The sequence below is a fragment of the Nelumbo nucifera genome, chromosome 5, assembly GCF_055504915.1.
Source record: "Nelumbo nucifera cultivar China Antique chromosome 5, China Antique-T2T, whole genome shotgun sequence".
Lineage (NCBI taxonomy): Eukaryota > Viridiplantae > Streptophyta > Magnoliopsida > Proteales > Nelumbonaceae > Nelumbo > Nelumbo nucifera.
Window position 1 is genome coordinate 84,650,631 of NC_142653.1, and position 26,182 is coordinate 84,676,812.

Sequence of the window (26,182 nt, forward strand, 5' to 3'; positions counted from 1 at the left end):
GGAGAGAGAATTTGCCTTTTCACCGACCCGCTTATTCCGTTCTTTTTGTAACATGGATGTGTTTCCCTACAATCTACCCCTCGATCTTTCGCAAATTTTCTATTAATGCCACCCACTTTTACACAGCTGTCCAGCCCTATGATGAAATTACGTTTTTCCCATGCCTCTCTATTATGTATTTGAGTAAAATAGAAAAACCTCCTCTGAAATTGCTGACAATCATAAAAACCCTTCTTTTTAATTTCATTTTAATAAATATCTCCTCTAAACTTTTGAAAAACTCGACAAAAACCTCCCTTCTATCATGTTTCCATACAAAAACTCATAGACTGATGTAGTAGTTTTTTTCCAAATACCCATTATATCCTTTTATAAATTATTTTACATACAAAATTATTGAGTAACCATGTTTTAATTCAATACAAACATTAGAAGATGATTGTTAAAAAGAGATTTTTGTCAAATAAAAAATGGGATTATTTCAGTAATTTTGTATGTAAAATAATTTATAAAAAGGTAGAATAGGTATTTAGAAGAAATTGATGCATTAATCTAACATTTTCTGTTTAAGAAAGTGAGAGAAGGGAGGCTTTTGTTAAATTTCTCAAAAGTTGAAGAGAAGTATTTGTATTTTACCCTATGTATTTTTTAAAATAAAAAAGAACTAATCTCTCCAGTACTATGAATTTTGGCAGGGATGATTATTTTATATAGGAGATTTATAAATGGTTTCGGTCAGTTACTGGTTGAATGGTTTTCAACTTGAAATGGTAATCAATAGAAAAGAAAGTAAATCGTTTCAAAATTCAGATGATATTTTAAAACTATTTTATATCAAACATGTATTTGATCAAATGTACTTACCCATAAGAATTAATTAGTAACGACACTATGGCCTTGTTCTTTTTTCTTTTCTACTACTTTAAAATATTGTCCCATCTTCAAACATGTGGTGGGCATATGTAAGCTTATGCAGATTATCCATTAAAAAGGGAAGGCAAGTTATGCAACAATTACGGGTGTTTTTGTCTTTTTGATTGCATGTGCATGGTTCTGTAATCATAGGATTAGAGATTTGGAATGGCTCACAAATCTTCAAACTCGACAGTAGGAGGAGGGACGGGAGGGAGTTATTGGGAAATGCCTTAACCTTGGCTGTTAGTTCATGTCTTTATTTGTAAACATGCTTTTTACTTTTTTACCCCCCACCACGCTGATGATAACGTGCCATAGGATGGAGTATGACACGTTATCATACTCCACAGAATCAGAATCAAACACATACATTGTTGTTATATGGATGCAACTGTAAGATGCATACTCCAGACTATTAAAACAGATTGGCACCAATTACGAGCAGAAGAGTGAGTACAACGCCATCGGCATCTATATTTGTGCTGATCTGCTCTTTGCGCATTATTAAGCTTCATGTCTTATTACCCCATTTGGACTTTGGAGCTGCGTCTGTCTCTTGCTCTTTCACCTTTTCTTGGTAACAATTAAGATAAAGACTATTTAGTATATATAAGTATGTACGTACAGTAGAGAAACCGTGTAACCGTTGGTATAGTATGGGAGGGAGTACGGTGGAGTTGGACCCTCGCCTCCCTCGGCTCCAACTCCTCCTCGTAACCTTGTCATGTGTGTTACGTTTTTCGAGCATTATAATAATTTATAGCCCATCATCACTCATCAGATAGATGGGTCCTATGATTTCTTTGTTGCATTGAATTGGATAATACTAATTAATAGGTTAACCTAAAAATAATCTAATTATATTATTTATTTCCCCATGATTTTAGCTTCTAATGGCACTTGGCACTCCGCACTCGTGTACGTTTTATTTGATTTGGCAGGTGGCAACTACTGAGCTGATTCACATGCCAGCAGCAGCTACAACACTCATTTTTTCATTTCCCAGACAAGCCCATCAATCAAAATGGAGGAATGGTTGTAAAGTCTTTGGTCGTGTTCGCCAATCGCCATACAGACAAAGTGGGAGTGGGACCCTTTGAAACACATTTCCATCTTTGTACCGTAGCGCGTCTTTTTCACATCATAGGTCTCGCCGTATGTATCGTCTTAACTACTAACCACAACCTTCCAAACAGAAAACAGTATTCCTACACCTACAAGCTCCATTTGTTTTGTATTTAATATATAATAAAAAAGAATCAGTGGTAACGAAAAATAATTCTCTTGAAATTGAGGGGCATTTTCGACTCAACATTTCTTTCCATTACCACAAGTTCCGGTGTCACTTGCGGGAAGTAAGTGCCTTCATCACTGGAGTTTCAGTCACAGCTCACAAGGCGCGGCCACCTATACCTCCAGTACACACCACCCTTCCTTTTCTCCTTCCTTCGCTTCTCTGAATCTCTCAATCTCCAGATTTCAAGTTCAAATAAACATATTTTAATAAATTAAATAATAAATAATAACATATAATATATATATATATATATATATATATATATATTTTTTGACAGAAAAGGAGCCACAGACATTGACGCCCGAGTTAGATCTCCACCCACCCTCTCTCTCTCTCTCTCTCTCTGCTCTGCTTAGCAGGTAAGCTTCTTCTCCGAGTTCCAATTACCTCCAACTCGGCCTTTACTCTTAGTTGCTTCCTCTGCTCCGATCTGCAACCGCTTGCTTCTGTTGGACTCAAGCAATGTATGTTCAAAACTCTCGTTTTACTCACACCGTTAGGGTTCTCCTTGTCGGCGACCTCTCTTAACTCAGTGTTTTCTATTCTTTTTTTCCCCTTAATTACTCAGATTTAAGTTGGATTGATGGATTTCATTCGGAAAAATCGTTTTTTTCGTGTTAATTTCATCTCTTAATGGAAGTTCTTGCATAGAAAGGCGGATTTTGGGTCCTTTTATACTGATTTGAGCTCTGCATTGGTTAGCATGATCTTCTTCATTTTGTTATTTGCCAGGACTTTAGACATTTTGTGTCTGTCTATGTGTGTATGTGATTATCATTGTACGAACTCGACTATAAAGCCTCCCCCCACCACCCCAAAAAAAAGAAAAAAAAAAAAGCTTTTGCGGTTGTTCTTGCCTTCAATCGATTAGTAGATTGTAGTTATCGGTAAACATCCTTTTTTTTGCCATGCAGGGGTTTGAAATTACGCTGTATTTTTCTTCTGTTTAATGATGCTTTAGGTTTCTAGTAGTCTGTGAATTACTCAAACTTTTCTTCTTCTTCTTCTTTTCAATTTGCTATTTTAATTCTTGGAGCAATATTTTAAAATTTCAATTGAACCAATTGGTTAAACAATGTCTTCCAACAGTTCGTATTCTTTAGCTTTGGCTCATTTTTATGTGCATTGTGGGTAGTCAATACTTTTGCATGTCTTTTTGCGCCAATTTGAGATCCATTGTATTAGCTCCTTGTTGTACATGGCTTCCCTTGTATATACTTCTATCCTTTTTAGATCCAAACATGTATACTTCTCAAAATAAAAATCCATTTTCAAATACTGGTTAAATAATTCGGTTATAATTGGCATTACTGCAGATTAAACCTTGTTTACACAAGGTCAACATTCGCAGCGAACTTGGGAAGTTCGAAGCTTGTGTTTCTGTTTGTCTGGTCAATTCACAAAACGCTGTATACCTGTAGCATGCCAGAAGGGTGTTGAGCATTACAGCTTCTCCTATTGGTTTATTTGCTTCTGAGACAGGTAGAGATTAGTGATGGAAGGAGGAATAGACGTTGATGCACCTTTAGATTATGCTGCATTTCAGATTTTTCCAGACCAAAACAGGTTAGCGCATTTCCCTTGTAATTTTAAGATGGTTTTGCTCACTAACATGATGTGAAATTTTAAGGGGCTATTCCTGAAATAATGAATGATGAAGTTTATGTTTACTATTTTATCATTTTCTGCAATTTTAGTGCATCAAGAGTTATGGTTCTGGGCAGAATTTAATTGAGAGTTTTTTTTTTTGTGTGTGTAGATCTTGTTCAATTGAATTCACCTTTTGATCGTGTGAATGGAAATTTGAAAATTTTATTAAATGTAGATCAGCTCGAGTTATTTATTTTTCTTGAAACCAAGGTCTTTAGAAGTCAGAACCTAAGAATTGTTGTTTACCCCTCTAAGGGTTGTGTGTTTGAGGATTAACCCCGACTCACTCAAGCTTAAAATGCGTGGAATCAGTACTGTGCACTTCTTGCTTATTTTAAGAAGCATTTCCTTTTGATGCTCCTTCACTTCTCTTTTGATGACTCAAATAAAGAAAAAAAAGTTGTTAATTCTACGTTCTTGTGCTATTGAGGATATCTGGTTTGTTTTTTCATAGGTATGAGGCATTTATATATGCTGACAACAAAGTAGAGAAACTAGCTTTTGGTCTTCTGGAGCATCTCATATTTCATCTGCCTGAAGTGAAGGACTTCCGCCCCAGAGAATCGGGTGACAGTTTCAAACTCCAGTTGCCTGCAAATCTCAGGAGCTCAGCATGGTTCACAAAATCTACTCTTTCCAGGTTCATGTTATGAATAAATATTTCCTTTCCCTTCCATTTCTTTAGTCATTCTGTTCTTTTCAGGTAGGTTCTGCCTCTTCTTCAGTTCCTCTATAAATGTTAGCGCCATTATTTCTGATCAGGTTTCTTCATATTGTTGGTGCACCTGAATTAATAAAAAATGCTACTGCAATTAAAGATGAGATGTTGCAGCTGGAAGAAGCCAGAAGGTTTCACATTTCCTTGTATTCACAGGTAAGAACTTGTACCTCTTCTGCCAACTGAAACCTAGCCTCTTTGTTATTCATCAGAAAGTAAGAGCATTTACTGTTTACAGGGTAAACGGGATCTTTCTGGAAATGGGGAAACAGGTATGCCTGGTAAAGTCTTAAAAATATTTACATAATGTTAACATTCACGCCTTTTAGTTCTTGAATAAATTTTTATTGATAAATGGTGGTGCTTTTTGATGGTAAAATATATACAATGATGACATACAGCAAGTATAGTCACTATATGTGTACATATAGTCTGCCCAATTCTGCTCCTTTAGCCCTTAATAGAGTTGAACTACAACTGCACAGTCTTCCTCTGACACAATAGGTATTCCCCCCAAATCAAAGCTTCTTATTAATTACACCACAAGCTAGGGAACCAGCCAGTGTATTAGCAGGCCTTGGAACCTGTGCAAAAGCTGTTCTCAATAACTTTTATTTATCTAATCTGCCACAGTCCAACCATCTCTCCTTTCAGCCAAGTAATGATGTAGTTCTTGAAACATTTGAATTTAGATAATCCAACGTATAACCCCATTTCTAAAATTATGTAGAGAATATAATTGTCTTTGTTTGTGTGTAAGGATGTCTTAGTAATTTTACAACTTTTAAGTAAATGATGAATACAGGGCCATATTCTTCTGCTAGCATATTTCTCTTCAACATTTTTCTTTTAGCCTTCTCTTCAATAAATGGCCTACCATAACTGTCTACAAATAAAACAATTTATATCCAATTTGATTTTCCTTGGAATTGTTTGGGATGTTTTCTGTACTTGTTCCTTGGTTCATTGCTCAGGTCACATATTTTGTGAGAATGGTTTCTTTTGTAATGGCTATCCTTGGATTTAGAAAAAAAAAAAAAAAAAAAACAATGGCTTTTTAATCAATAATGGGAATCTCAATTAAAAGGGACGTACACCAAAAGATTTGGCCCTGGAGAACCTAAGTCTAGATAGGACCTTTTTAGACCTTCCCTTGCTAGAGAGTCAGCAAAGTCATTGGCCGGCCAATCTTGGAGACTTGGACTCCAGATGAATGAGATATTCAATCTTTGCCAATGGTCTTGCTTCTTGGATGTAATGTTAAAGTGTTCAAGGACCACCATAACTAGAGGGCATCCAGCTAATTACCACCCTGCAGTTTACTTCAATCACTGTCCCACCCAAGCTGATGATTATACTAGTTTTAAACTTTGTAGAAGGGATATGGTTTCTGCTCTTGGAGATTTTCCTTCTCGTATAGGCCTCAAATAAATTACCAATAGCCAATGCCATCTCTTGATTCTATCAAGTTGGTAAGGATGTTGACATCTTCAGATTCATTGTTTTCAAAAATTCTACTATTCCTTTCACTCCACTGGCTCTGCGTGTTTCTCTGGTGCACTGGCACACTATTTTTCCCCTTTACACCTGAATATAAAAGTTCCATATGTTTTATAATGGTTCCTTGAATCAATGATGACCCTGATAAAATTCATTAATGCCATACCAAAGTTCTGTGGTCTTTTTGGGAATAGCTTCAGGAATCATGACTACAAAGGGAAAGGGGTTGGGGAGCTTACACATGTCTATTTAGAGCATGTTTCATGACTTCATCCTTGACTCTTATAAGTTATATCTTGTTCCACAATCAAGTTATTCAAACTTGCTAAGAAGCAAGAGAAAGTTGTTCATCAAATTGTTTTCCTTAAGTATCCTGCCAAATATTGTTATGCTGAAATCCAGCATCACATGCATGTTTTATGCCATGGTTAGTACTCAGTGACATATGTAGTTCTAACCCTTTTTTCATAAATTCATTTTTGTTGTGGATGAAACCTTCATTAGGACAACTATACTGCAATATATAGTTCTAACCCTTTTCTCATATGTTCCTTTTTTCTCCTTAAATTTTATGAGGTTTATTTTCTCCTTAGCAAAAAGTTCGAACTCCAATTTTCAATACTAATTAAAAGAAAATAAAAAGGAAAGGAGAATTGATTCCAATTTTCCTCTTTAACAGATGACAACAGCTTGAAAGATTCTGGATTAACACTGAGAGTATGTTCTTTTATCTTTCGCATTTCTTTTGTTGAATACATCATGTCATTTAATTCGAATTATGGGGCAGATTCTTTTGATCATTGTTTATTGGCTACTTAACATGATTTCTGACATGTCTACAGTCTGAAGTTCAGAACACATCATCTGATGCCACAAAGTAAGTTCAAAAGAATGTTGCTATTATGTTTCAAGTTTTATCCTTGTTCCCATTTCTTCTGACCACAACAATGAAAACTACCAGAAACGAACTGCTGCGAGCAATGGACTTGAGACTTACAGCACTAAGGGAGGAATTGTTGGCTGCTTTCAACAAGATTGCAGCTTCCACATGCTCCACTAAACAGCTTTCTGATTTAGCATTATTTGCTCAACATTTTGGAGCAATAGATTTAAGGTACCCTATTTGCTAGATTTGGGTTTGGATTGATCTGTTAGTATTTTAGTTTTCTCCATTGTTATTATTTTACAACTTGCAAAACAATCATTAGATAAATCCTGTTTTCCTGTTCTGCTGATTATATATACTCGTGCACTCTTTGACATTTTTTTTTTATTCCAGGAATTCTTTTTTCAAGTATATAGAACTTTATCAAAAGAATCAGGATGCTGATAGCAAAAATGAGCAGTCAACATGCTTGCAGGATTCAGGGAATGACAGTAGGAAAATGGGAGATGGGATGCCTCAAACGTGTTCTCCAGTACATACAATTAAACATGTCAAATATGGTGTATCCCCTGCAAAAGTTGCACAACTGGAGCGCCAAAGCTCATCAGAAAGCGAAGAATGCTCTAACTCAAGTGATGGAGATCAACCATCTAAAGAAAGAAGCCGCCCTCTTATTAGATCTGCATCACCTAGAAGGTCTGCATCTCCAATGCGAAGAATCCAAATAGGGAGATCTGGATCAAGGAGGGCTACTGCACTAACTATTAAGAGCCTTAGTCATTTCCCTGTTAGGGAAAGAGTATCATCCAACAGAAATGCTCCTGGGAACAGCAGTGATGAGGAAGAATCTGATCAGCTTCAGAAGAAACCTGACAGTAATGTACTGAGAATGAGTGTTAAAGATGCAATAAGTCTCTTTGAGAGTAAACAGAGAGATCAAGATTTACATCCTCAGAGGAGGTCTTCAGCAGATATCATTATCAGCACAAATAAATCTGTCTTGAGAAGATGGAGTGCAGGCATGGGGGATTCTTCCACGCAATGCTTGTCGGAGAATGCTTCTGAAGGTGTTGTTCAGGTAACTCCTAATAATTTAATAGTTGGAGAAAATCGGAAGAATTCAATGGACCTGATGACAGAGAATAATCTTACTGCCGAAGGTGTGGATCCTGTTAAGACTGCTGAGGTAGATTCTTCTGTTGAGGCAGGGAATATAAGATCATTTAATTCAACAGATAATCCAACAGATAATGCTGTATCCCAAGCAGAAGCAGCCTCTGACCGGTTAACAGCCTCTGCAGAATGGAGTCAGCAGAAAGAAGCTGAGTTAAACCAATTACTTATGCAAATGATGGAGACTAAGCCTGTCAGATATCGAAATATGGCAACTGGAAACAGCAGAAGCCAGGAGCTCACTGAAAAGAAAGGTGCCTCTTACGATTACTACAAGGAAAAGAGAGATGAGAGACTTCGAGGACAAAATTCTGGAAAGCGAACTGAGAAGGATGGACAGATTAAAGCAATGCAGGAAGTGGTTGACCAAAGGAAAAGTGAAATGATCTCAAAAACTGCAGCTAGTGCAGGCAAAAAGGATTCCCTTGGTAAGCCTAGAAAATCAGAAAAGAATTCCTCTCCACCTGTACAACAGAAAAAGGAAACCTCAAAGCCTGCCATTTCCAGGAAACCTTCACCTAAAGCATCAACTCTGCCTGCGACACGTAAGTCATGGCCATCAACTCCATCCCCTAAAACGACAAAAACAATAACATCCAGAACCCCTAATGGGATGCCCTCTAACACCCCATCAACTCGTCGGAAACCTCAGGCAACACCATCACCAACTCAGTCAAGCCCAAAAGTGGAGAGATCCCAGCAGCAACAAAGAAACATTAATGGGAGCCAGACTGACACTAAGCAGGGGTTGAAAAAGTCTGCTGAGAAGAAGCAGCAAGCACTGGTAAAGGGAGGCAGAACAACAAAGACAAAAGTCCAGCCAGATTCTGGAGATGATACAGGCACAGTTCCAGTGAAGCCTAGTTTTTATAGCAAGGTGACCAAAAAGAACAGTAGTGTGGTTCCATTGGAGTCAAAGCCTTTTCTCCGGAAAGGGTCCAGGGTTGGCACCGGAATGGGTCAAGTTATCAAGTCAAAAGCTTCTCACTCTGATGAATCTTTGAAAAATAGTGGGAATCTTATTCAGGCTGACGAGAAAGAGGTAATTGATGGAACTCCTGAGGCAGTAACTGAGCAGAATGACAAAGATTTAGCTCCACAAGTAAGTGATAGTGCTAATTTAGAAGGTGAAGATTCAGCAAATATCCATCAGAAATGTGAAAACACAGAGACTTCTGATCAATTTGCCCCTGAGGTTGATGATAACCTTGAAAAAACCACAGACTTACCGGTTAAAGTTCCAGCTGATGAGGAATCGGCTATCTCGTCCATTGCCTGGGTGGAAACAGAAGATCAACATGAAGTGCCTCTTCCTTGTGAAAGCAGCACACCTGAAATTACGGTTCTGAAAAGTGAGGAACCAGTGGTATTATCAAATCCCCGTGTTCGTCACTCCCTGTCACAGATGCTGCAAGAAGATAGTGGTGAACCTGAGATTATGGAGTGGGGGAACGCTGAAAATCCCCCATCCATGGTCTATCAAAAGGATGCACCCAAAGGATTGAGGAGGTTGTTGAAATTTGCTCGAAAAAGTAGGGGGGAAGCAAATGTTACTGGTTGGTCCAGCCCATCAGTCTTTTCTGAAGGAGAGGAGGACACTGAGGAACCAAAAACCACTAGTAAGAGGAATGCTGATACTCTACTGAGGAAAGCTACCTCTCAAGCAAAGAGCTTTGGGCAACATAAACCTTCCTCTGGTGAAAGTAATAATAGCGGAAATTTCACTATTAATGATAGACTGTTAGGTATATTTACCCTTCCTCCTATCTGAATCACAAAAGTTGCATTTTATTTCATTTTTCTTGATCACCAAATATGTGTTTTGTTTTTCTTGATCTCCCATGTTATCCAAATGGTTTCTCCGTTTTCAAAGCAAGTATATGATTTTATCCTTTTTTTCTATTGAGATTTCCTCTTATTCCATTTTAGATAAATTTCTTTGGTTGATATCATCAGGTCTATTACTTCTTTCCTGGAATCTCATGCAAAACTAATGGTGGTGAAACTTTCTGTCTGCAGCTCAATCAAACCAGAGCAAGTTTGCTCCTGAGTCTTCTCAAAAGTTGCAGGATGGCCGCATCTCAGCTGCAGCCACTTCAACTAAGGGTTCTCTCTCTCTCTCTCTCTCTCTCTCTCTCTCACACACACACACACACACACACGTAGACAGCAAGCATTACCTCAGATAACTACTAACCTATAACTTTGTGGTTTTTTTTTCACATTGTTTCACAACCTCTTTAGTATTTTGTATTTTTTGAATTTAAAAATAAAGAAAAATCAGATATGGGGCTATTTACACTCACAAACAACCAATTCAGTTTCAATTTAATCACTCCCCTATGAAATTTGAACATCTTTTAACCCCAGCATTAGATTAACTATAACACCAGAAAAGAGGGTCATTTTCTCACTTGTACTAGATTAACTATAACAAGCAAATTGAGAGATAACTCTACAAAGTTAGTTGAGCTACAGCTAGGTTGCTGAATTAAGTATTTGTCTTCAATCAATATGCATAGTGATGGAATTAAGAGCAAGCTTTTGGCTTTAACATGCCTTTATGTCTTTTGGAAGTGTATAATAAACCTTTTTTTTTTTTTCTCTTTTGGTAGAGAATGAAGTTATGCATTGAAACAACCTTGTACTTATGTTATTAGTGCTGTAATTCACAGAGAGATATCTACTCTTACTATACCCAAACCAAAAAAAGAACGGAAAAAAAAAAGATTTCTTTTAGGGAAATAAAATATATAAATAGCATGAGCTTCATTACCTATTACCACACGTATAAATAAATGGTTCAAAATTTTCTCTACTTGTGGGACGAAGAGAGGAAAAGAAAAGTTAAGTTTTTTCTTGCAAAGAAAGGGATTTCATCACCCCAAATATACATATTTATTTGTGCGATAGAGAAAAAGTAAGTGAAGGGAATATTTGGCTTATTACAATCATGATTTGATGATTATTGGTTTCCCTTTCTTTAGCGGACAATAATTGACATCCCTTGAAGAATATATCCCTCTGTTCACAGGATATATGATCAGAACAACTGTTGGCTGGGGCCATCATGATCCATAAAAATTTGAAATGGGTGGGTAGTGGGCACCATTCGACTGTGGGACAAATGGACATAGGTGGCTGGTAAAGGGACCTAGGATCTAAACCTATTTATGGCTCCTTGGTACATAAGGACTGTAGACACTCCCTTGTTGGAATCAAGACAAACATTCCAAAACCCGCAATGAATGCTGTTGGTAACTTGATTTTGGTACCCCAGTCCCTCAGGCCACAGTCACAGCTTAATCTGTATATATGTACTCTCTCTCTCTCTCTCACACACACACACACGCATACACTCGTACACTACGCATATTACCATCATCTGATTCCTCTATTCATTGTTGTGTTTGTGCTTTCAGCAACAAAGTCATTTTTCTCCCTTTCAACATTTAGGAGCAGCAAATCAAACGAGACAAAGTTTCGTTAAAGTAGGGAAGCTCTAAAGTAGGAGAGCTGTTGACGTTTGCTTTATCCGCCCTGTGTATGTGCGGGTGAGGTTCACCTTGATGCAAATACTTCTTGCCTTCTTGCCCATTTTTACTTTGTAAATGTGATGCTATTTTAACTTTGTAAACTAAATGCTACAAGCAGATGCTTATAGAAGGTAAAGCATCTAGGAGAAAAACACTAGCTTCGCAGACCCATTCACAAAGCAACTGAAGCATTATTTCTCCATGTTTAAATATTTAAGCTTCATTTAATTGGTGGAAGATTATATGCAGAGCTTCCTGATGTTGCATGTTACTACATACAGGTCTTAGTATCGTGTTTGCCTCCTCTTAGTGAATATCATTTTTGATTTTCCCTGCTTGCCTTGCTTGGAATCTATTCCAACTGAACGTCCATACCTGTCTCGCGGGCTTGAGCCTCGAGAATCTGAAAATTGCCAAGTAGTCTTGAATCCACGTTCATTAGTGCACCCATGTATATGAGGAAACGAAGTTATGCGGGCAAAAAAATAGACCTTGCTTCTTCACGAATTCAGCCACCTTGGCCTTTCCAAATGTATTTGAAGTATGAAACTTCCTCTTCTTTCTCTCTCCCCATAGCAGATCACACGAGACCTTGATCAGGCACAACAATTGGCCTATCCATCACTCTTACGTGATCCAAGCTGTCCATATCTTGAGAAAGCCAGGGCTTTCTTGTTGTGAGCTTGTTTAATAACTTCCTATTGCCCAATTATATTACATGACTTCATGAGCAAACACTGTTGATTGTCGAAGCTTCATGTGGGTTTACGGGTTCCTCTGGCCAGTTTAGGCTTAGTATCTCTCCTGGAATTAAATCGTCCTGTAGGTCTTTTGTTAGAGTTATAACATCAACATGTTAGCCAACTGATTGTTCTTCTTTTTGACATCTATGCTTTCAAACATTTCCTAGCACATTAATAAATAAACATTCTTAGTTACTATTTTAAGATATAACTAGTAGGGACCCGTGCAATGTACGTGAAAATCTGAAAGATTTAATAAATTTATTTATTATTAATTAATAATCAAAATTTATTGTTAATTAACTAATTTTAATAATTGTATTTTCATTTAATGTTGTTTTACAAAAAATAATTTTTGTTAATTTAATATGAACAAATATTTTTTAATAAATTTAGTTTTATTAATAATTTATAGTAATTTTAATAACAATTATATAGGAATGATCACAGGGTGAGTTCAGGGCGGGGCACCCCATCATTGTCCTCACCCCATAGTCAAAACACTCTACCCCATCCTCGCCCGTCCCCAGTGTCAGGCGGGTTCAAGGTAAGGCAATCACTCCTCAATGTCAAGCGAGTTAGGAGCAAGACACCCCACTCATCAAGGATGGGGAATTCTCGAATTTTTCTGCCCCGTCCCTAGTATTGGGTGGGTTCAAGTAGAGGTGTAAACCAGTTCATGTTGGGCCGGGCTAAGCTATGAGAGATCAAATTTAAAAAAAAAAATGAAAAAGATGTTTAAATTTTTATTTCATATGATTTTTGATGTATACAATTGTTTATATATACAATTAAGACTTATTCATGGGCCAAGTAGCCCGACGGCTTGGCCCTGCTTGGCCTGACCCATTATTTTTCAGGCTTGGACAAAATTTAAGGCTCGTGTGCTCGAGCTTGGGCTTTCTCAAATAAGCTCAGCCCGTTATATAAAAAAGTACTTATGCTTCTTAAATTATTAATAAATATCAAATTACTATTAGGAAATAGAAATTAGTTTATTAAATTATTTTAAATTAATATAATATTAGTTTATAAAAGTATACTGAAAATAAGACATTTTGTGTACAGCTCGGGCTCGGGCTCGAGCTTTGGGCTTTATATAAGGGTTGGGTTTGAACTCAAGATCTAGGCCCGATGGTTGAGTTGGGCTCGAGCTCAGGCTTGCAGATTTTCTGTTAATAAAGAGGCTCGTGTTAATTATAAAACTATGATTTTTTATAAATTAAAATTTTTATGTAATTCTAGTCTAGTATAAAAAATATATATATAACATTTCTATATATTAATAAAAATTTTGTTATTTAAATATTATATAATAATATTTACCATATATGCATATAATTTCCAAGTCGAGCTTATTAGGGTTTAACTTGGGCCCTATCTGTTAAAACCATCATTGGACTTTTGGACTCCAAAAGTTTGATACCCAATTAGACTTCAGATATGATGTGTGGGCACAATACATATCTCAACTAGACCTAATTCAAAAGAAAATAGTTGCTTGCAAGGTTCAAAATATCAATACACCCGATATGCCGGTAGAGGTGTATTGGGTGAATCGATACCTTTTTTTTATTTTTTTTCAAACCTAGTTTAGGGGGGCCGGTTTAGGGCTCCTCCACCCCCTGAACTGGTTAGGCCCCTTGATACATACCGGTTGATACGTGTAAATACTTTGAACCTTGGTTGCTTGAGCATGCAAATTATAATCTAATCGGGTTAGGTTAAGTTATAAACGATTTGTTACTTTTTATTATTAATTATTAAAATATTGTTAACTATTAAAAGTAATTAAATGTAATATGCTAATTTTTGGGAATTATCATATTTTCAGAAATATTGCTAATTTCTTGGCTAAACTAATTAAATGCAATTTTCTGGTAATTAGATATAACTTTTTGGTAATTAAATGTAATTTTCTACTCTTTATAGCTTAAATTATAAAAAAAAATAATTATTGTTATTTGTTAATTATATTGCTATTAATAATTAAAATAGATTTTTTTCATTATTTTTCAATATTTTCATCATTTATTTTTACATATTACATATATATATATATATTAAACTGATGTTATTGTAGGCTTGTAGCTAATGGGCGAACCCCAACCAGCACTTGCGTAAGGCTCGTTGCAGTATAACTAAGCTGTGGTTAAATGATTTGGCTTCTAATTAAAAAATACCTACCCAATGTCTAAGATGATGCATCGTGTTCTCAGAAAACATTGAATTTGGTCTGAAGCAACGTTTTTTTTTTTAGTTTTTGGAAAAATAGTACCAAACAAGAGAGCAATGTTTAAAGCCAAACATTGTCCTAGAATCCATGGTTTTGAGATTGTCAAATTTCAGAGCCAAACATTGGCTCTTAATTCTTCTACTCCTTTAATTACCCGGTTATCATTCATTCATCCAGAAAGCTATTTCTAGCCGGTCTTTGTGCTTCTCATAGAAAAAAAAAACGATTTTATATTAATGTAGTTTCTTCTTAAAAATAACAACAGAAACACTTGTTACAGACTTACAGTACAATAAAGACAGCATACTAAGTTGCCGAACAGTTAAAAAAAACTGACATTAATGATGCACTAGGACCCAAATTGGCAAGAGGCAACCCATATTGCCCCAAAAGCATGCTTAGATCATGTAACAGGCTATACCTTCATAGGAGGTAAATCATTCCTCCCTAGAGATCCAAAATTAAAAAAAAATGAAGGCAAGGAGAATTCTAGAACTGAGATTTGTCAAGATTGTCAAAGTAACGATGATCAAGTGCAGCCTTTGCTGAAATCCTGTTTGCTGGATCATATTGGAGCATCCTCTGTTTCAAAGAAAAGAGATAGAAAGACTTCAAAATAGCTTCAAATTTAAAGAACCCATTTCTAACCAATGTACCTTTTGAAAGTCATAATAAAAGAAAAGCAGGTAAGGAGTACTTACAGATAGGAGATCAACACCCTCAGGTTCCAAGGAAGGAACAGCACGTGCCAAGTTTTGAGGTTTCCACTGGGGATATTCATGCCAGTCCCTCAAGGAACTAACACCTGGCCATTGCTCCTCTGTAGGAGTTCCCAACAACCTTCACAAATGGGAATTAGAATTATGATTAGATTAAATGGAGAATTTAATTGGAAAATGAAAAACAATGAAAACTTTTCAGGAAATATAATAGCATGCGAGCACAGTAAATAAAACACCAAACAAATACGAGAAAAGAAAATCCTAATTAGAAGTTGAATTGCATTTCAGGAAACACAAGTCTTTTCATCAACATATTATTATAACATCCAACATATGGTTTGGAAGGGGTTAGGAAAACCAAGGCAGGGACCTGTACACAAGTGTGGGGTCCCCATAACTTGCCACCTATCTCATGCTTGGACTTTGGAGCATTGGAATCCACCATCTGATGGTTCTACTTATTGGTTCAACTAGGCCAAAATCAGCTTGTATAATAATCCCAAATCAAAGGTTGTCATCTGATTCAGCAACTACTACAGATAAAAAAATCAGACATATAGCAACTACATGGTACAACAATTACAGTTTTAGTTGGGACCAAGGCCCATATATGGGTTTTGCTCCTATACAAATACACAATCCCAGGTTAAGCCTTAAAAATATTGGTAATTTACCATATATCAGGTAAAAACAACAATTACAGTTTTTGTTGGGACCAAGGCCCATATATGGGTTCTGCTCCCATACAAATACATAATCCCAGGTTAAGCCTTCAAAATATTGGTAATTTACCCTACATTGACATGCAAAAGGCCATAGACCCTGTTCAATCAATTGTGAAGCAAAACAGAACCGGATCAGTCTAATGATCAACCTGGTGTACAAGACACTAATTTAAGACAAGTTATAAGAGTAGCATGGGCATCAACCAGTGGCTGACAGGTGGCTAAGAAAAATATATGAACAACTCCACTGCCATTTTCTCAGACCTCCGGAGATGTGTTCATCGCCTTTGCCTTGTTACAGTGGTCTTACACTAGGCATATTAACCAGAATAGCTAATACATCATCATCATCATCATCATTATTGAATTTATAGTCAGTTAAAAACAGTGTGGACTACCATTATCTATCCAAAACAAGGTGATAAATGTGGATCGACTATGGTCTATGATATCATCGAATACTTTAGATCCTTTTTTCAACAGAGAGACAAGAACCTAATGGAATCAAAATTAGATCCATAAAATTAAGCCAAAATTTTCAATTAAGACTTTTACTAGTTCAGAAGTTTGAATGGTTGAAAGTTAAATATATATTCTTAAAGTCCTAAATCTAGTTGAGAAAAGAAAATGGAGTAATAGAGGCACATATAACATAGGTTTCTTCCGCAGAACCAGCAATTGTAAATATAAATGCCTATACCTAAAAATATGAAGTAGTTGCTGCAACTCTGAGTCACCAGGAAATAAAGCTTGTCTTCTTACCATTTCAGCTGCAAAGGAAAGAGGAAAAATATTAAGTTAAAACAGAGAGAAGGAATAAAAGGCAGTGGTTTTCTAATAAGAAATCACAGGAATAACAACTACAGCCAAAGAAAGGACAAATGTAAAGTGGCAACAATTCTCATGATAGGCAGCAACTAAAAAAAGCCAAGAGTTGGCTTTTGCTTCAGAAATGACCCAGCTTCAGTATCCTGTATTAAAAGTTTAGTACAGAAAATATTACCATAAGGAAATTTGACAGTTCGATTGAGGATGGGGGCAACATTTGCTTGATTTACTCATTAAACTTTTTGTTTATCATGCATATCTTAACAAGTCTATTCAAGATCAATAATCATCAAAGGTGATAAAACTGGCACCGGTTGCAAGGAGCATGATATCATTTATGTAATGAAAGAGTCTTGGGGCTAGGTATCTTTTGCAAATGTCTTAATCTTCTTTTTTCTTAAAAGCAAGAAATCATAAATTACTAAGCTAGGTTTTTGCTTATATTTGCTTGATGTGAAAGAGACTTGGCATGATTTGATGAATAGTGGTTTTTTATCATAGCAATCTTTACAGCTCTTTTTTTATCATAGGAATCTTATTGTATGATTTGATGAATAGTGATTTTTTTGGGATGTACAAAGTTAATACTTTCCTTGTCCAGTGCATTACAGGGAAAGGTCTGTATACATGTTTAGTTTATTTAATGAAATACTTTACCACTCTCTCTCAAAAGAGACACTTAGCATGACATCGATTACATGGTATCAGTACATGGATTTGTATGAGTTAAGTAGAAAATAGAACTCTAGGAAGAGTTTACTGGGGCAGTGTTAACATTAATACTCACAATGAATAATATACTAATGAGTTACCATTACAATATTAGATGAAACAAGTGATCCATTTTTCTGTAGTGCAGTCTGAGTCTAATGTAAGTGGTTAATTTTCACTAGACACACGCTAAAGTGGGAAATGCACAAGATAAGACAAACTGGGTCATGAAAGACCTCAGAAATCAAAGCAAACAGGGATAAAAACTGGCATCCCCTATTGCAACATTAATTGAAAAAAGTAGATGAAACAAGTAATCCATATTTCTGTAGTGTGGTCTGAGTCTAAATGGAAGTGTTTAGTTTTCACTAAACCATGCTTAAAGTAGGAAAAGCACAAGATCAGACAAATTGGGTCATGAAAGACCTTAGAAAACAAAACAAACAAGGATAATAAAAATTGGCATCCCCTATTGCAAAATTAGGTGAAAAAATAGATGAATCAAGTGATCCAATTTTGTTATAGTGTGGTCTGAGTCTAATGGAAGTGGTTAATTTTGCACTAAACCATGCTAAAGTGGGAAAACCACAAGGTAAGACAACTTGGGTCATCAAAGACCTCAGAAATCAAAGCAACCATGGATAAAAATTGGCATCCCTTATTTCATCCACTAGACACCCTTGCTTGGTGCGGTGGTCAAATCAGAACTGACAAGTGTGAAAGCTCAGGTTTGAGTCCAAGACCCGCAGTTCATGCAAGAGGTTGGGTCCATGTCAAGTCCATCTCACCCAAGATCACAGACAGCCTGTCCGTATCAAGTCCATCCCACCAAAACCCAACAAGCTCGTGGTTCCAATATCACACAAAACTGCCCCAACCATATGAAACTAAGAGTGGGAATCACCCTTGGTTTTCAGGCTATATATAGTTGGTGTTTTTCTCAGGTCATTTGATGAAGAAATCTGAACAACCTAGCAAACCTACACATGTAGATATACTTCGGCGCCTAAGATGATTGTCTTTTCATAAAAATGCAGAAGATATCTGAACCACATATACAACTAACGTAATTTTTTTCAGGAAATAAGATGTTTCTAACTTAATAAGCATGATTGTGTTCAGGAAGCAAGAGCTTACATGACAATAGAGAAACAAAAATTGCACTTTATCAAAGAGTAACAAGGAAGAGAAAGATTGAAAATACCAAATATACAACCAACAGACCACATATCCACCCCAGTCGAGTAATGGGTTGTTCCTAGCAAGACTTCTGGAGCTCTATACCAGAGTGTAACAATCTGCAATCAATAAAAGGCCCAAGAAAAATCAGAACCTTTAATCCAACAATGATCGAATTATATGAAGATCCTAAATACTCAGTCTAAATGGGAAAAACCTCGTGTGTATAACTTTTAAGAGGGACAGTGAAGGCCCTTCCAAGCCCAAGATCAGCAATTTTCAGTATACCCTTCTCTTTGTCCACTAAAAGATTTTGAGGTTTCAGGTCTCTGTTAAATACATCAACAAGATTAAACATAACGTATTTTCATTTTTGACGGGATCATGACTAATGTTGAAAATAAATAATAGAATCATGAAATAAAAGGGAAAAAAGGAAAACACAAAAAGGAACATTGTTGTATACAACCTGTGAAGCACACCATGGCTGTGACAATGGGCAACCCCTTTGCATAATTGATACAAGAAGCTCTGTAATCGACAGGAAAAAAAAAGAGGAGTTTCGAGTAAGTCACCTGCAGAATTTGTTTATATTCTAAAAAAACATACACAAGCACGAAGAGAGAGAAACAGGGACAACTGTCACTTTAACTATCAATTAAGAACAATAACAAAGAACAAAATATCTGGATTTGTTTGATTGACGATCAACTGCAAAAACAAGCGAAGCCAGAAGAAAAAGAGAGGAACCCAGCTCTCATTTTCATAATCTCCACTGGCCCAATTCACATCCATCCCCATCAACTCTAAAACTCATTCAATCCCCAGCAATTTCTACGATGTAGAAAAGGCATGGTACCAAAAGAACTTTGACGAATCAGAACCCTCCGTGAATTCAAATCCCCTCTTTGAAACAAAGCTTAGAGAGAGAGAGAGTAAGAACCTGAATGAGGGAAGGAGGGAGGGGCCTGGGGTTGGGCCCCTTGCGATAAGAATCGATGAATTTCTTGAGATCGGTGTCGAGATACTCGAAAACCAAATAAAGCAGTCTTTTGCCATTCTTGTCGACATGCTCAACACACAGCAACCTTACGACGTAAAGACTGTGAGACAGCATTTGAAGGAGCGAGACCTCGCGGAGGGCCGTGGGTGGTACTCCTTCTTCGTCCATCTCAAGCCGGGTCTTCTTGAGAGCCACTAGCTGCCCCGTCGTCTTGTCCTGTGCCTTATACACCTTACCATACGTGCCCTCTCCGACCTTCTCCAGCTTTTCATATTTCTCCATCTCTATTGATATCCGCTGATCCGATCAAGTCTTTTTCTTCTTCTGGAGAAACCCTATTTTGGTTCTCTTCTCTTTAATATGCTTTGTACTTTTCGTTTTGCTTCGATGGCTCTATTCTGTTTTCTGTGATTGATTGTTTTGAAATGCTTAGAAGGGAGGGAAAGTTCGGGTCTTTAAAATCTTTAATAATAGAGAGGGCCAGAGCGGAGCGAGTTCGGGTCTTTTAAATCTTTAATAATAGAGAGCGGAGCGACTTCTCTTCTCGATGGCGATATCATTATTTCTGAGATTACCATCGAAAGATGTTCGCAATACACGGCCGGGATGTGCCGTAGGACGTTGTAGGAGTAATCTTGTGGGGGGCTGATTCGGGGAGCGTGTCCGCGTGGAGCGTCTGCCGTCTGTAGGCTTAACTTAACCCACCCTCTTTGCCTTTTTTTATTACTATTTTAGCATTTTGGCGTTGAAATTTTGAAATAATAAAAAAAAAATGACGCGGCCGTTACGCCCAACTTTCTTCTTTTCTTTGCAACGGTGACGGTGGCCTTCATTTTGAAATTTGAATTTAACATTGCCCGTAAAGTTCTAGAGGAAGCCTTTAAAAATGTCTGGAAATTGGAATCGGAAAGTCCCGTTTCAATTTCAGATTCGGCGGATTTCGATTCCCGGTGGAATATGGAATGGCATTTTCCAAATATCCCTCTCCTTTGGGAGTGAGAATCCCATCTCAGAGCTAAAACGACAGTTTTTTATTTTTATTTTTTGGCAGACAATCGGAATAGTCCATTATCAGACCATTGTGTAACAAGTGTTCTCTTTGTCACACCATCAAGTGCCATCCATCGTGCCTACAGCTGCCACTCCAGTGTCCAAGTGTATGTCATGGGTGGGCTATGCATGTACTTTTGTATGGGGGATTGCCAATGGCATTATGTTTCTTATTGTCACTCCCCCAAAAGCTTAACGTACTCTTTGAGGGGAGGTAGTTAGTCGAGTGAGTCATGAGCATGTAAAGGTTAAGCATGAAATCCCCTCGACACTGAATTGTGTGCTTATGCTTGCCATCCATTAATACAATACAAGTGGCCTTTTTCTAATTCGTGTGCCATCTTTGTTGCATTTTCTTGTGTTGTTGCTTGTTTCTTAGGCTTACTTGTCGCATTCGAGTGCCGCACGGGGTTCCAACGACTAGCCCCGTGACAGTTGGTATAAGAGCAGGAGCTCCTACACACACACATTGGACCTTGTCTTCGCCCCTACTCCAGCACAATGAAGAGCAACCGTGACATTGTCGATGACACACTACACAGGCTACACCAAGCCCACAACACCGATGAGGCTCTACTCGATGATCCTACCAACATGCAAGCCCCAAAGGGCCGAACAACTAAAGCTAGCAAGCGTGACAAATCTGTCGACCAACTAGCAAGCATGGATATGCGCATCCTACGCTGTGAAGCAACAGTAGGTGAGACTCGCGATCGGGTTGAAGAAATCCATCTCAACATGGAAACGGTAGAGAATGCTGTGGTGGAGTTGGAGAGCCGCTTTAACGGAGTCCTCCAGGACGTCTAGAACACAATGCAACAGGCACAAGCCGGCCCTTCCCAAAGTAGCCTTCAAGGTGTGATGGACAGCTTCCAAGCGCAATTGGATGAGATGAGGGCCGAGTTGACAATCATGAAAAGAGCTATGGCCAATTCCACCAGCCCTTCATCTGCTCCATCCACCCACATCAAGGTGCGCCAACCAACTCCATATTCTGGTGCTCGTGATGCTTGGGATCTTGAAAATTTCTTGTGGCAACTTGAGCAATAACACAGGTACGTACCGCCGCCATGTATTTAAATGATATTGTGATGTTATGGTGGTGTAGATGTTGCATGGACATTGAATGTGGCACTCGGACCCTCGACACCTAGGCCAACTTCAAGAGAGAAATCAAGCGACAGTTCTTCCCCGAAAATGTTGAGTACTTGGCACGAAGGAAGTTGAAGAACCTGAAGCACCAAGACTCATTACATGACTATGTCCAAGAGTTCTCAGCCCAGACCCTTGAGATCTCCGACATGTCCGACAAAGACCTTCTGTTCAACTTCATGGATGGTCTCAAACCCTGGGCAGAACTTGAACTACAACGGCGTAAGGTGAAGGACTTAGCAACAGCCATGGTGGTGGCCGAGCAACTAGTTGATTTGAGGAAGTCAGAAGAGGAAGACCTCCATCCACACAGCCCGCATACCAACAGCTTCAGTGGGGGAGATCAGAAAGCAGCCTCTACACAGGAGAAACCAGTGCCCGCGAACAAGCCCTACAATTACCAACAAGGAAAGAAGCCACAAGGAGGCCCAAGCTATCAGGGCCACCAATTCACTAGGAGACCTCCTCCTGCACCTTGTTACCTTTGCAATGGGAAGCATTGGACGAGTGACTGTCCTACACGAAAGAAAATAACTGCCCTCATCGCCAAACTCAGCGATAGTGAAGAGAGCGATGAGGAGAAACCCATAGCGGCGCCAAGAGTGGGTGCCCTCCAGTTCATCAACGCCATGGTCAAGAAAGAGGCCACATCCAAGCGACCCACCAAAGCCCACAAGGGGCTGAATTATGTAGACATCACCCTTGGCGGGAGGCCAACCCAAGCCCTGGTGGACATTGGGGCCACCCACAACTTCATTTCGCTTGCGGAGGCAAAACGACTCGGCTTGACCACCACCAAACAAACAGGGTGGGTCAAGGCTATCAACTCCGGGGCCAAAGCAGTAGAGGGCATGGCTCGTGGAGTAGAACTCCAAGTGGGACCCTAGAAAGGACCCATCAATCTATCTGTGGTACCCTTGGATGATTTTCCGATTGTTCTTGGGGTGGAGTTCCTCACGCAGGCGGAAGCAGCACTTATGCCACACATCAACAGCTTACTTATTTTGGACGAATACTCCCCTTGCATGGTTCCTGTCTCATCAACCTTGCAGATACTTGGGAAGCAACTTTCAGCCTTGCAGTTGTACCAAGAAACCAGCAACCAAGAAGACAACGCCGCGTCAACAAGGAAGAACCCCTGTCAAGCATCTCACATCGACACTGGAACTGGTTGGGAAGTCGTCACAAGGAAGAAGTCTCCCCTAAAGCAGTTCCATTTCCAACGCCAATGCCAGCACCCAAGTCAGCACCAACTTTGGCATCCGCATCGGCTTCAACACCAACCACATCAGCGGAAGTCAACTTCGCAGCAGAAGCCGCAAGTGCCTGCAATTGATGGGCCCAACAGAAGACCCAAGGCCGTGTCAAACCTTGCCCACATCTACTACCACAACCACCGGGGAGAGCGAGTGCCACCCAAGCCATTTAGGGATCACATTCACATCATCCCTCAGGTCGAATCCAGTAGTAGCCTTGTGAGTCACCCTTGAGGAAAAATGTATGGGAACCAACACCCTAACAATCCAAAATATCATTTTGACTTAGCCCTGGCCACAAACCTTCCTAACATCAAGCTAGAGCAACCAAAATCCTACCTTGAAGCAGTCAGGCAAGGACTTACCATAGGGACTAGCCATAGGTTTTCCCACCATCCATAATGCCTTGAACACTTCCACCCATCATCATGCCCGGGCCTTGGAAGAGATAAACTTCGTGGAGCAGCTGAAGAACCTTCCTTCATCAACAGCAGATCGGAGCCTCAAGCAGAAGCTAGTCTTTGAGGACGAAGACTGAATTGAGTGGGGGAGACTGTAACAAGTGTTCTCTTTGCCGCGCCATCAAGTGCCGTCCATCGTGCCTACAACCGCCACTCCAGTGTCCAAGTGTATGTCATGGGTGGGCTATGCATGTACTTTTGTATGGGGGATTGCCAATGGCATTATTGTAATACTGTAGTATAATTTTTCACCTTTTTAATGTTTCTTATTGTCACTCCCCCAAAAGCTTAACGTACTCTTTGAGGGGAGGTAGGTAGTCGAGTGAGTCATGAGCATGTAAAGGTTAAGCATGAGATCCCCTTGACACTGAACTATGTGCTTATGCTTGCCATTCATTAATGCAATACAAGTAGCATTTTTCTAATTCGTGTGCCATCTTTATTGCATTTTCTTGTGTTGTTGCTTGTTTCTTAGGCTTACTTGTCGCATTCAAGTGCCGCACGGGGTCCCAACGATTAGCCCCATGACAATTGGGCATAACTAAAGTTAAAGCCAGCAGACATGACCACCGGTAAAATTGATGGTATCCAAATATTGCCGATGGTGACCCTGACACAAATGAGTTAAGATCACCTGTCCACGAGAATTCTGCTCACGCCTACCCTTAATACACTACCCCTCATGAATTAGGAACATCTCCCCCTGTACATTACTATGGAGAGGATGAGATATTCTTCATGTGTGGCTGTGATAAACATAAGTAAGAGATCCGGACTCCACACAAATAGACCTGAATGCGGAATGTCAGTAAAATTGGTAAAGGTACCCATTGGGCTATGATTAACTTCAATCGATAAAAAAAAGGGTATTTTTTTCCTTTCTCTTGTTTCCTATCAAACATTCACCACATCAAATTCCGATAAAATGGTATTCAAAGAAAATATTTTCGAAACAATATTTGATTTGTGTAAACACTTGTTATTAAATTAAAAATTACAAGGATTTTGAAATTTTATTTTTTACATCAATTTATATATCATCTAAAGGCATTGAAATTTAAAAACCTTTACCCAAAAAAATTAAATAAAAAATACCATTCAATTTCCAACATAAATCAAATACGAGCCAAATCTATGGTATTTATCCTTGTATACCCCCATTAATGGAGCAAGGTTTAGCTGTTCAGTTTACACATAATTTGTTCTAAACAAACCTCAATGTTGTGCTAAACGAAAAACATAAATTGTCCTAAAGTAGACCATGCTAGTTAGGGGATAAGAGGTAATGTGCATGGTTTTCATTCATTTTGACAGCCCTGGTTTCATTCGCTTGGCTATCAGATCGCATGCGCTGCACTTGCGGAAGCTTCAAAAGATTGAAACGCCATAGAATGGAAGTTTGAACACTATAAATAAGGCTGTAATTGTCTGAATCCAACTTTAACCCAGTCTCCTATAAATAGGGTAGGGTTGGATGGGTTGAAGTTTAGGTTAGGGTTAGGATTGAGAAGTATGAATCCAACTTAATTTTGGATTGGTCCTTCTATAAATGTAAATATCTATATATTTATGTTTTTTTTTTCACTACAAGTATCTATGTATTATTATACTAGTGGGACCGTGCATCCCACGTCCAAATCTGAAAGATTGAATAATTTTATTTACTATTAATCAATTGATAAATTAATAATAAAATTTTGTTGTTAATTAACTAAAAATATTCAAGGTCATTGTTAATGTTTAAAATTTTAATAATTGTATCTTTTTATTTAATGTTGATTTACATAAAATAATTATTGTTAATTTAATAGGAATAAATATTTTTTAATAAATTTAATTTTATTAATTACATAAACTAACATTTATTTTTTAATGTTGATTTACATATAATGAAATTTTGATTTATTTTAAATAAAAATAATTACATAAGCTAGCATTTAATGGCAAAGGGGCGAGTTTGGGGCAAGTTGCCCCCTTCTTGTCCACGTCCCATAGTCAAGACACTTTAACCCATCCTTGCCCCGTTTCTGTTGTTGGGCGGGTTCAAGGCAAGGCACCCACTCCTCGTTAGGGACAAGGAATTCTCAAATTTCCTTGTCTCGTCCTCGGTGTCGGGTGGGTTTAGGGAAAAGGCACCCACTCCCCTTTAGGGATGGGGAATCCTCGAATTTCCCTACCACATCCCTGGTGTTAGGCGGATTTAGGGAAAGGTTCCCACTCCCTTTTAGGGACGGGGGAATCTCCCGTCCCTAGCCTTGAGCGGGTTCACGACAAGGCACCCACTCCCTGTCAAGGATGGGGAATCCTCGAATTTCCATACCTCGTCTCAAGTGTCAAGTGAGTTCAGGGCAAGGCACCCACTCCCCATCAGAGATGGGGAATCCTCGAATTTTCTCCGCATTGTCCCCTATGTTGGACGAGTTCAGGGTAAGGCACCCCCA

General features: G+C 38.4%; 2 protein-coding genes across 5 annotated transcripts; one reads left to right on the plus strand and one right to left on the minus strand.

Annotated features, from left to right (window-relative positions):
* Positions 1-2,309: 2,309 nt before the first annotated feature.
* LOC104612946 (uncharacterized) lies at positions 2,310-11,925 on the plus strand. Of its 4 annotated transcripts, none has more exons than XM_010280611.3 (11): positions 2,310-2,571; positions 3,529-3,778; positions 4,317-4,502; positions 4,625-4,736; positions 4,819-4,861; positions 6,760-6,797; positions 6,923-6,957; positions 7,042-7,194; positions 7,360-9,884; positions 10,159-10,245; positions 11,562-11,925. In XM_010280611.3, the coding sequence occupies exons 2-11, from the start codon at positions 3,708-3,710 to the stop codon at positions 11,627-11,629; spliced, it is 3,318 nt and encodes a 1,105-aa protein (XP_010278913.1). In that variant the 5' UTR covers positions 2,310-2,571; positions 3,529-3,707; the 3' UTR covers positions 11,630-11,925. The 4 variants fall into 4 exon arrangements, with proteins under 4 accessions (XP_010278913.1, XP_088745065.1, XP_010278912.1 ...); XM_088888939.1 differs by having other exon boundaries at positions 4,819-4,852; XM_010280610.3 differs by having other exon boundaries at positions 2,494-2,676.
* Positions 11,926-14,866: 2,941 nt separating this feature from the next.
* Positions 14,867-20,304, minus strand: LOC104612945 (cyclin-dependent kinase B1-1). The gene is made up of 7 exons (XM_010280609.3): positions 19,763-20,304; positions 19,289-19,350; positions 19,037-19,148; positions 18,845-18,938; positions 16,802-16,871; positions 15,356-15,494; positions 14,867-15,236 (listed from the first exon to the last, which is right to left on the minus strand). The coding sequence occupies exons 1-7, from the start codon at positions 20,102-20,104 to the stop codon at positions 15,144-15,146; spliced, it is 912 nt and encodes a 303-aa protein (XP_010278911.1). The 5' UTR covers positions 20,105-20,304; the 3' UTR covers positions 14,867-15,143.
* Between the last annotated feature and the right edge of the window lie 5,878 nt (positions 20,305-26,182).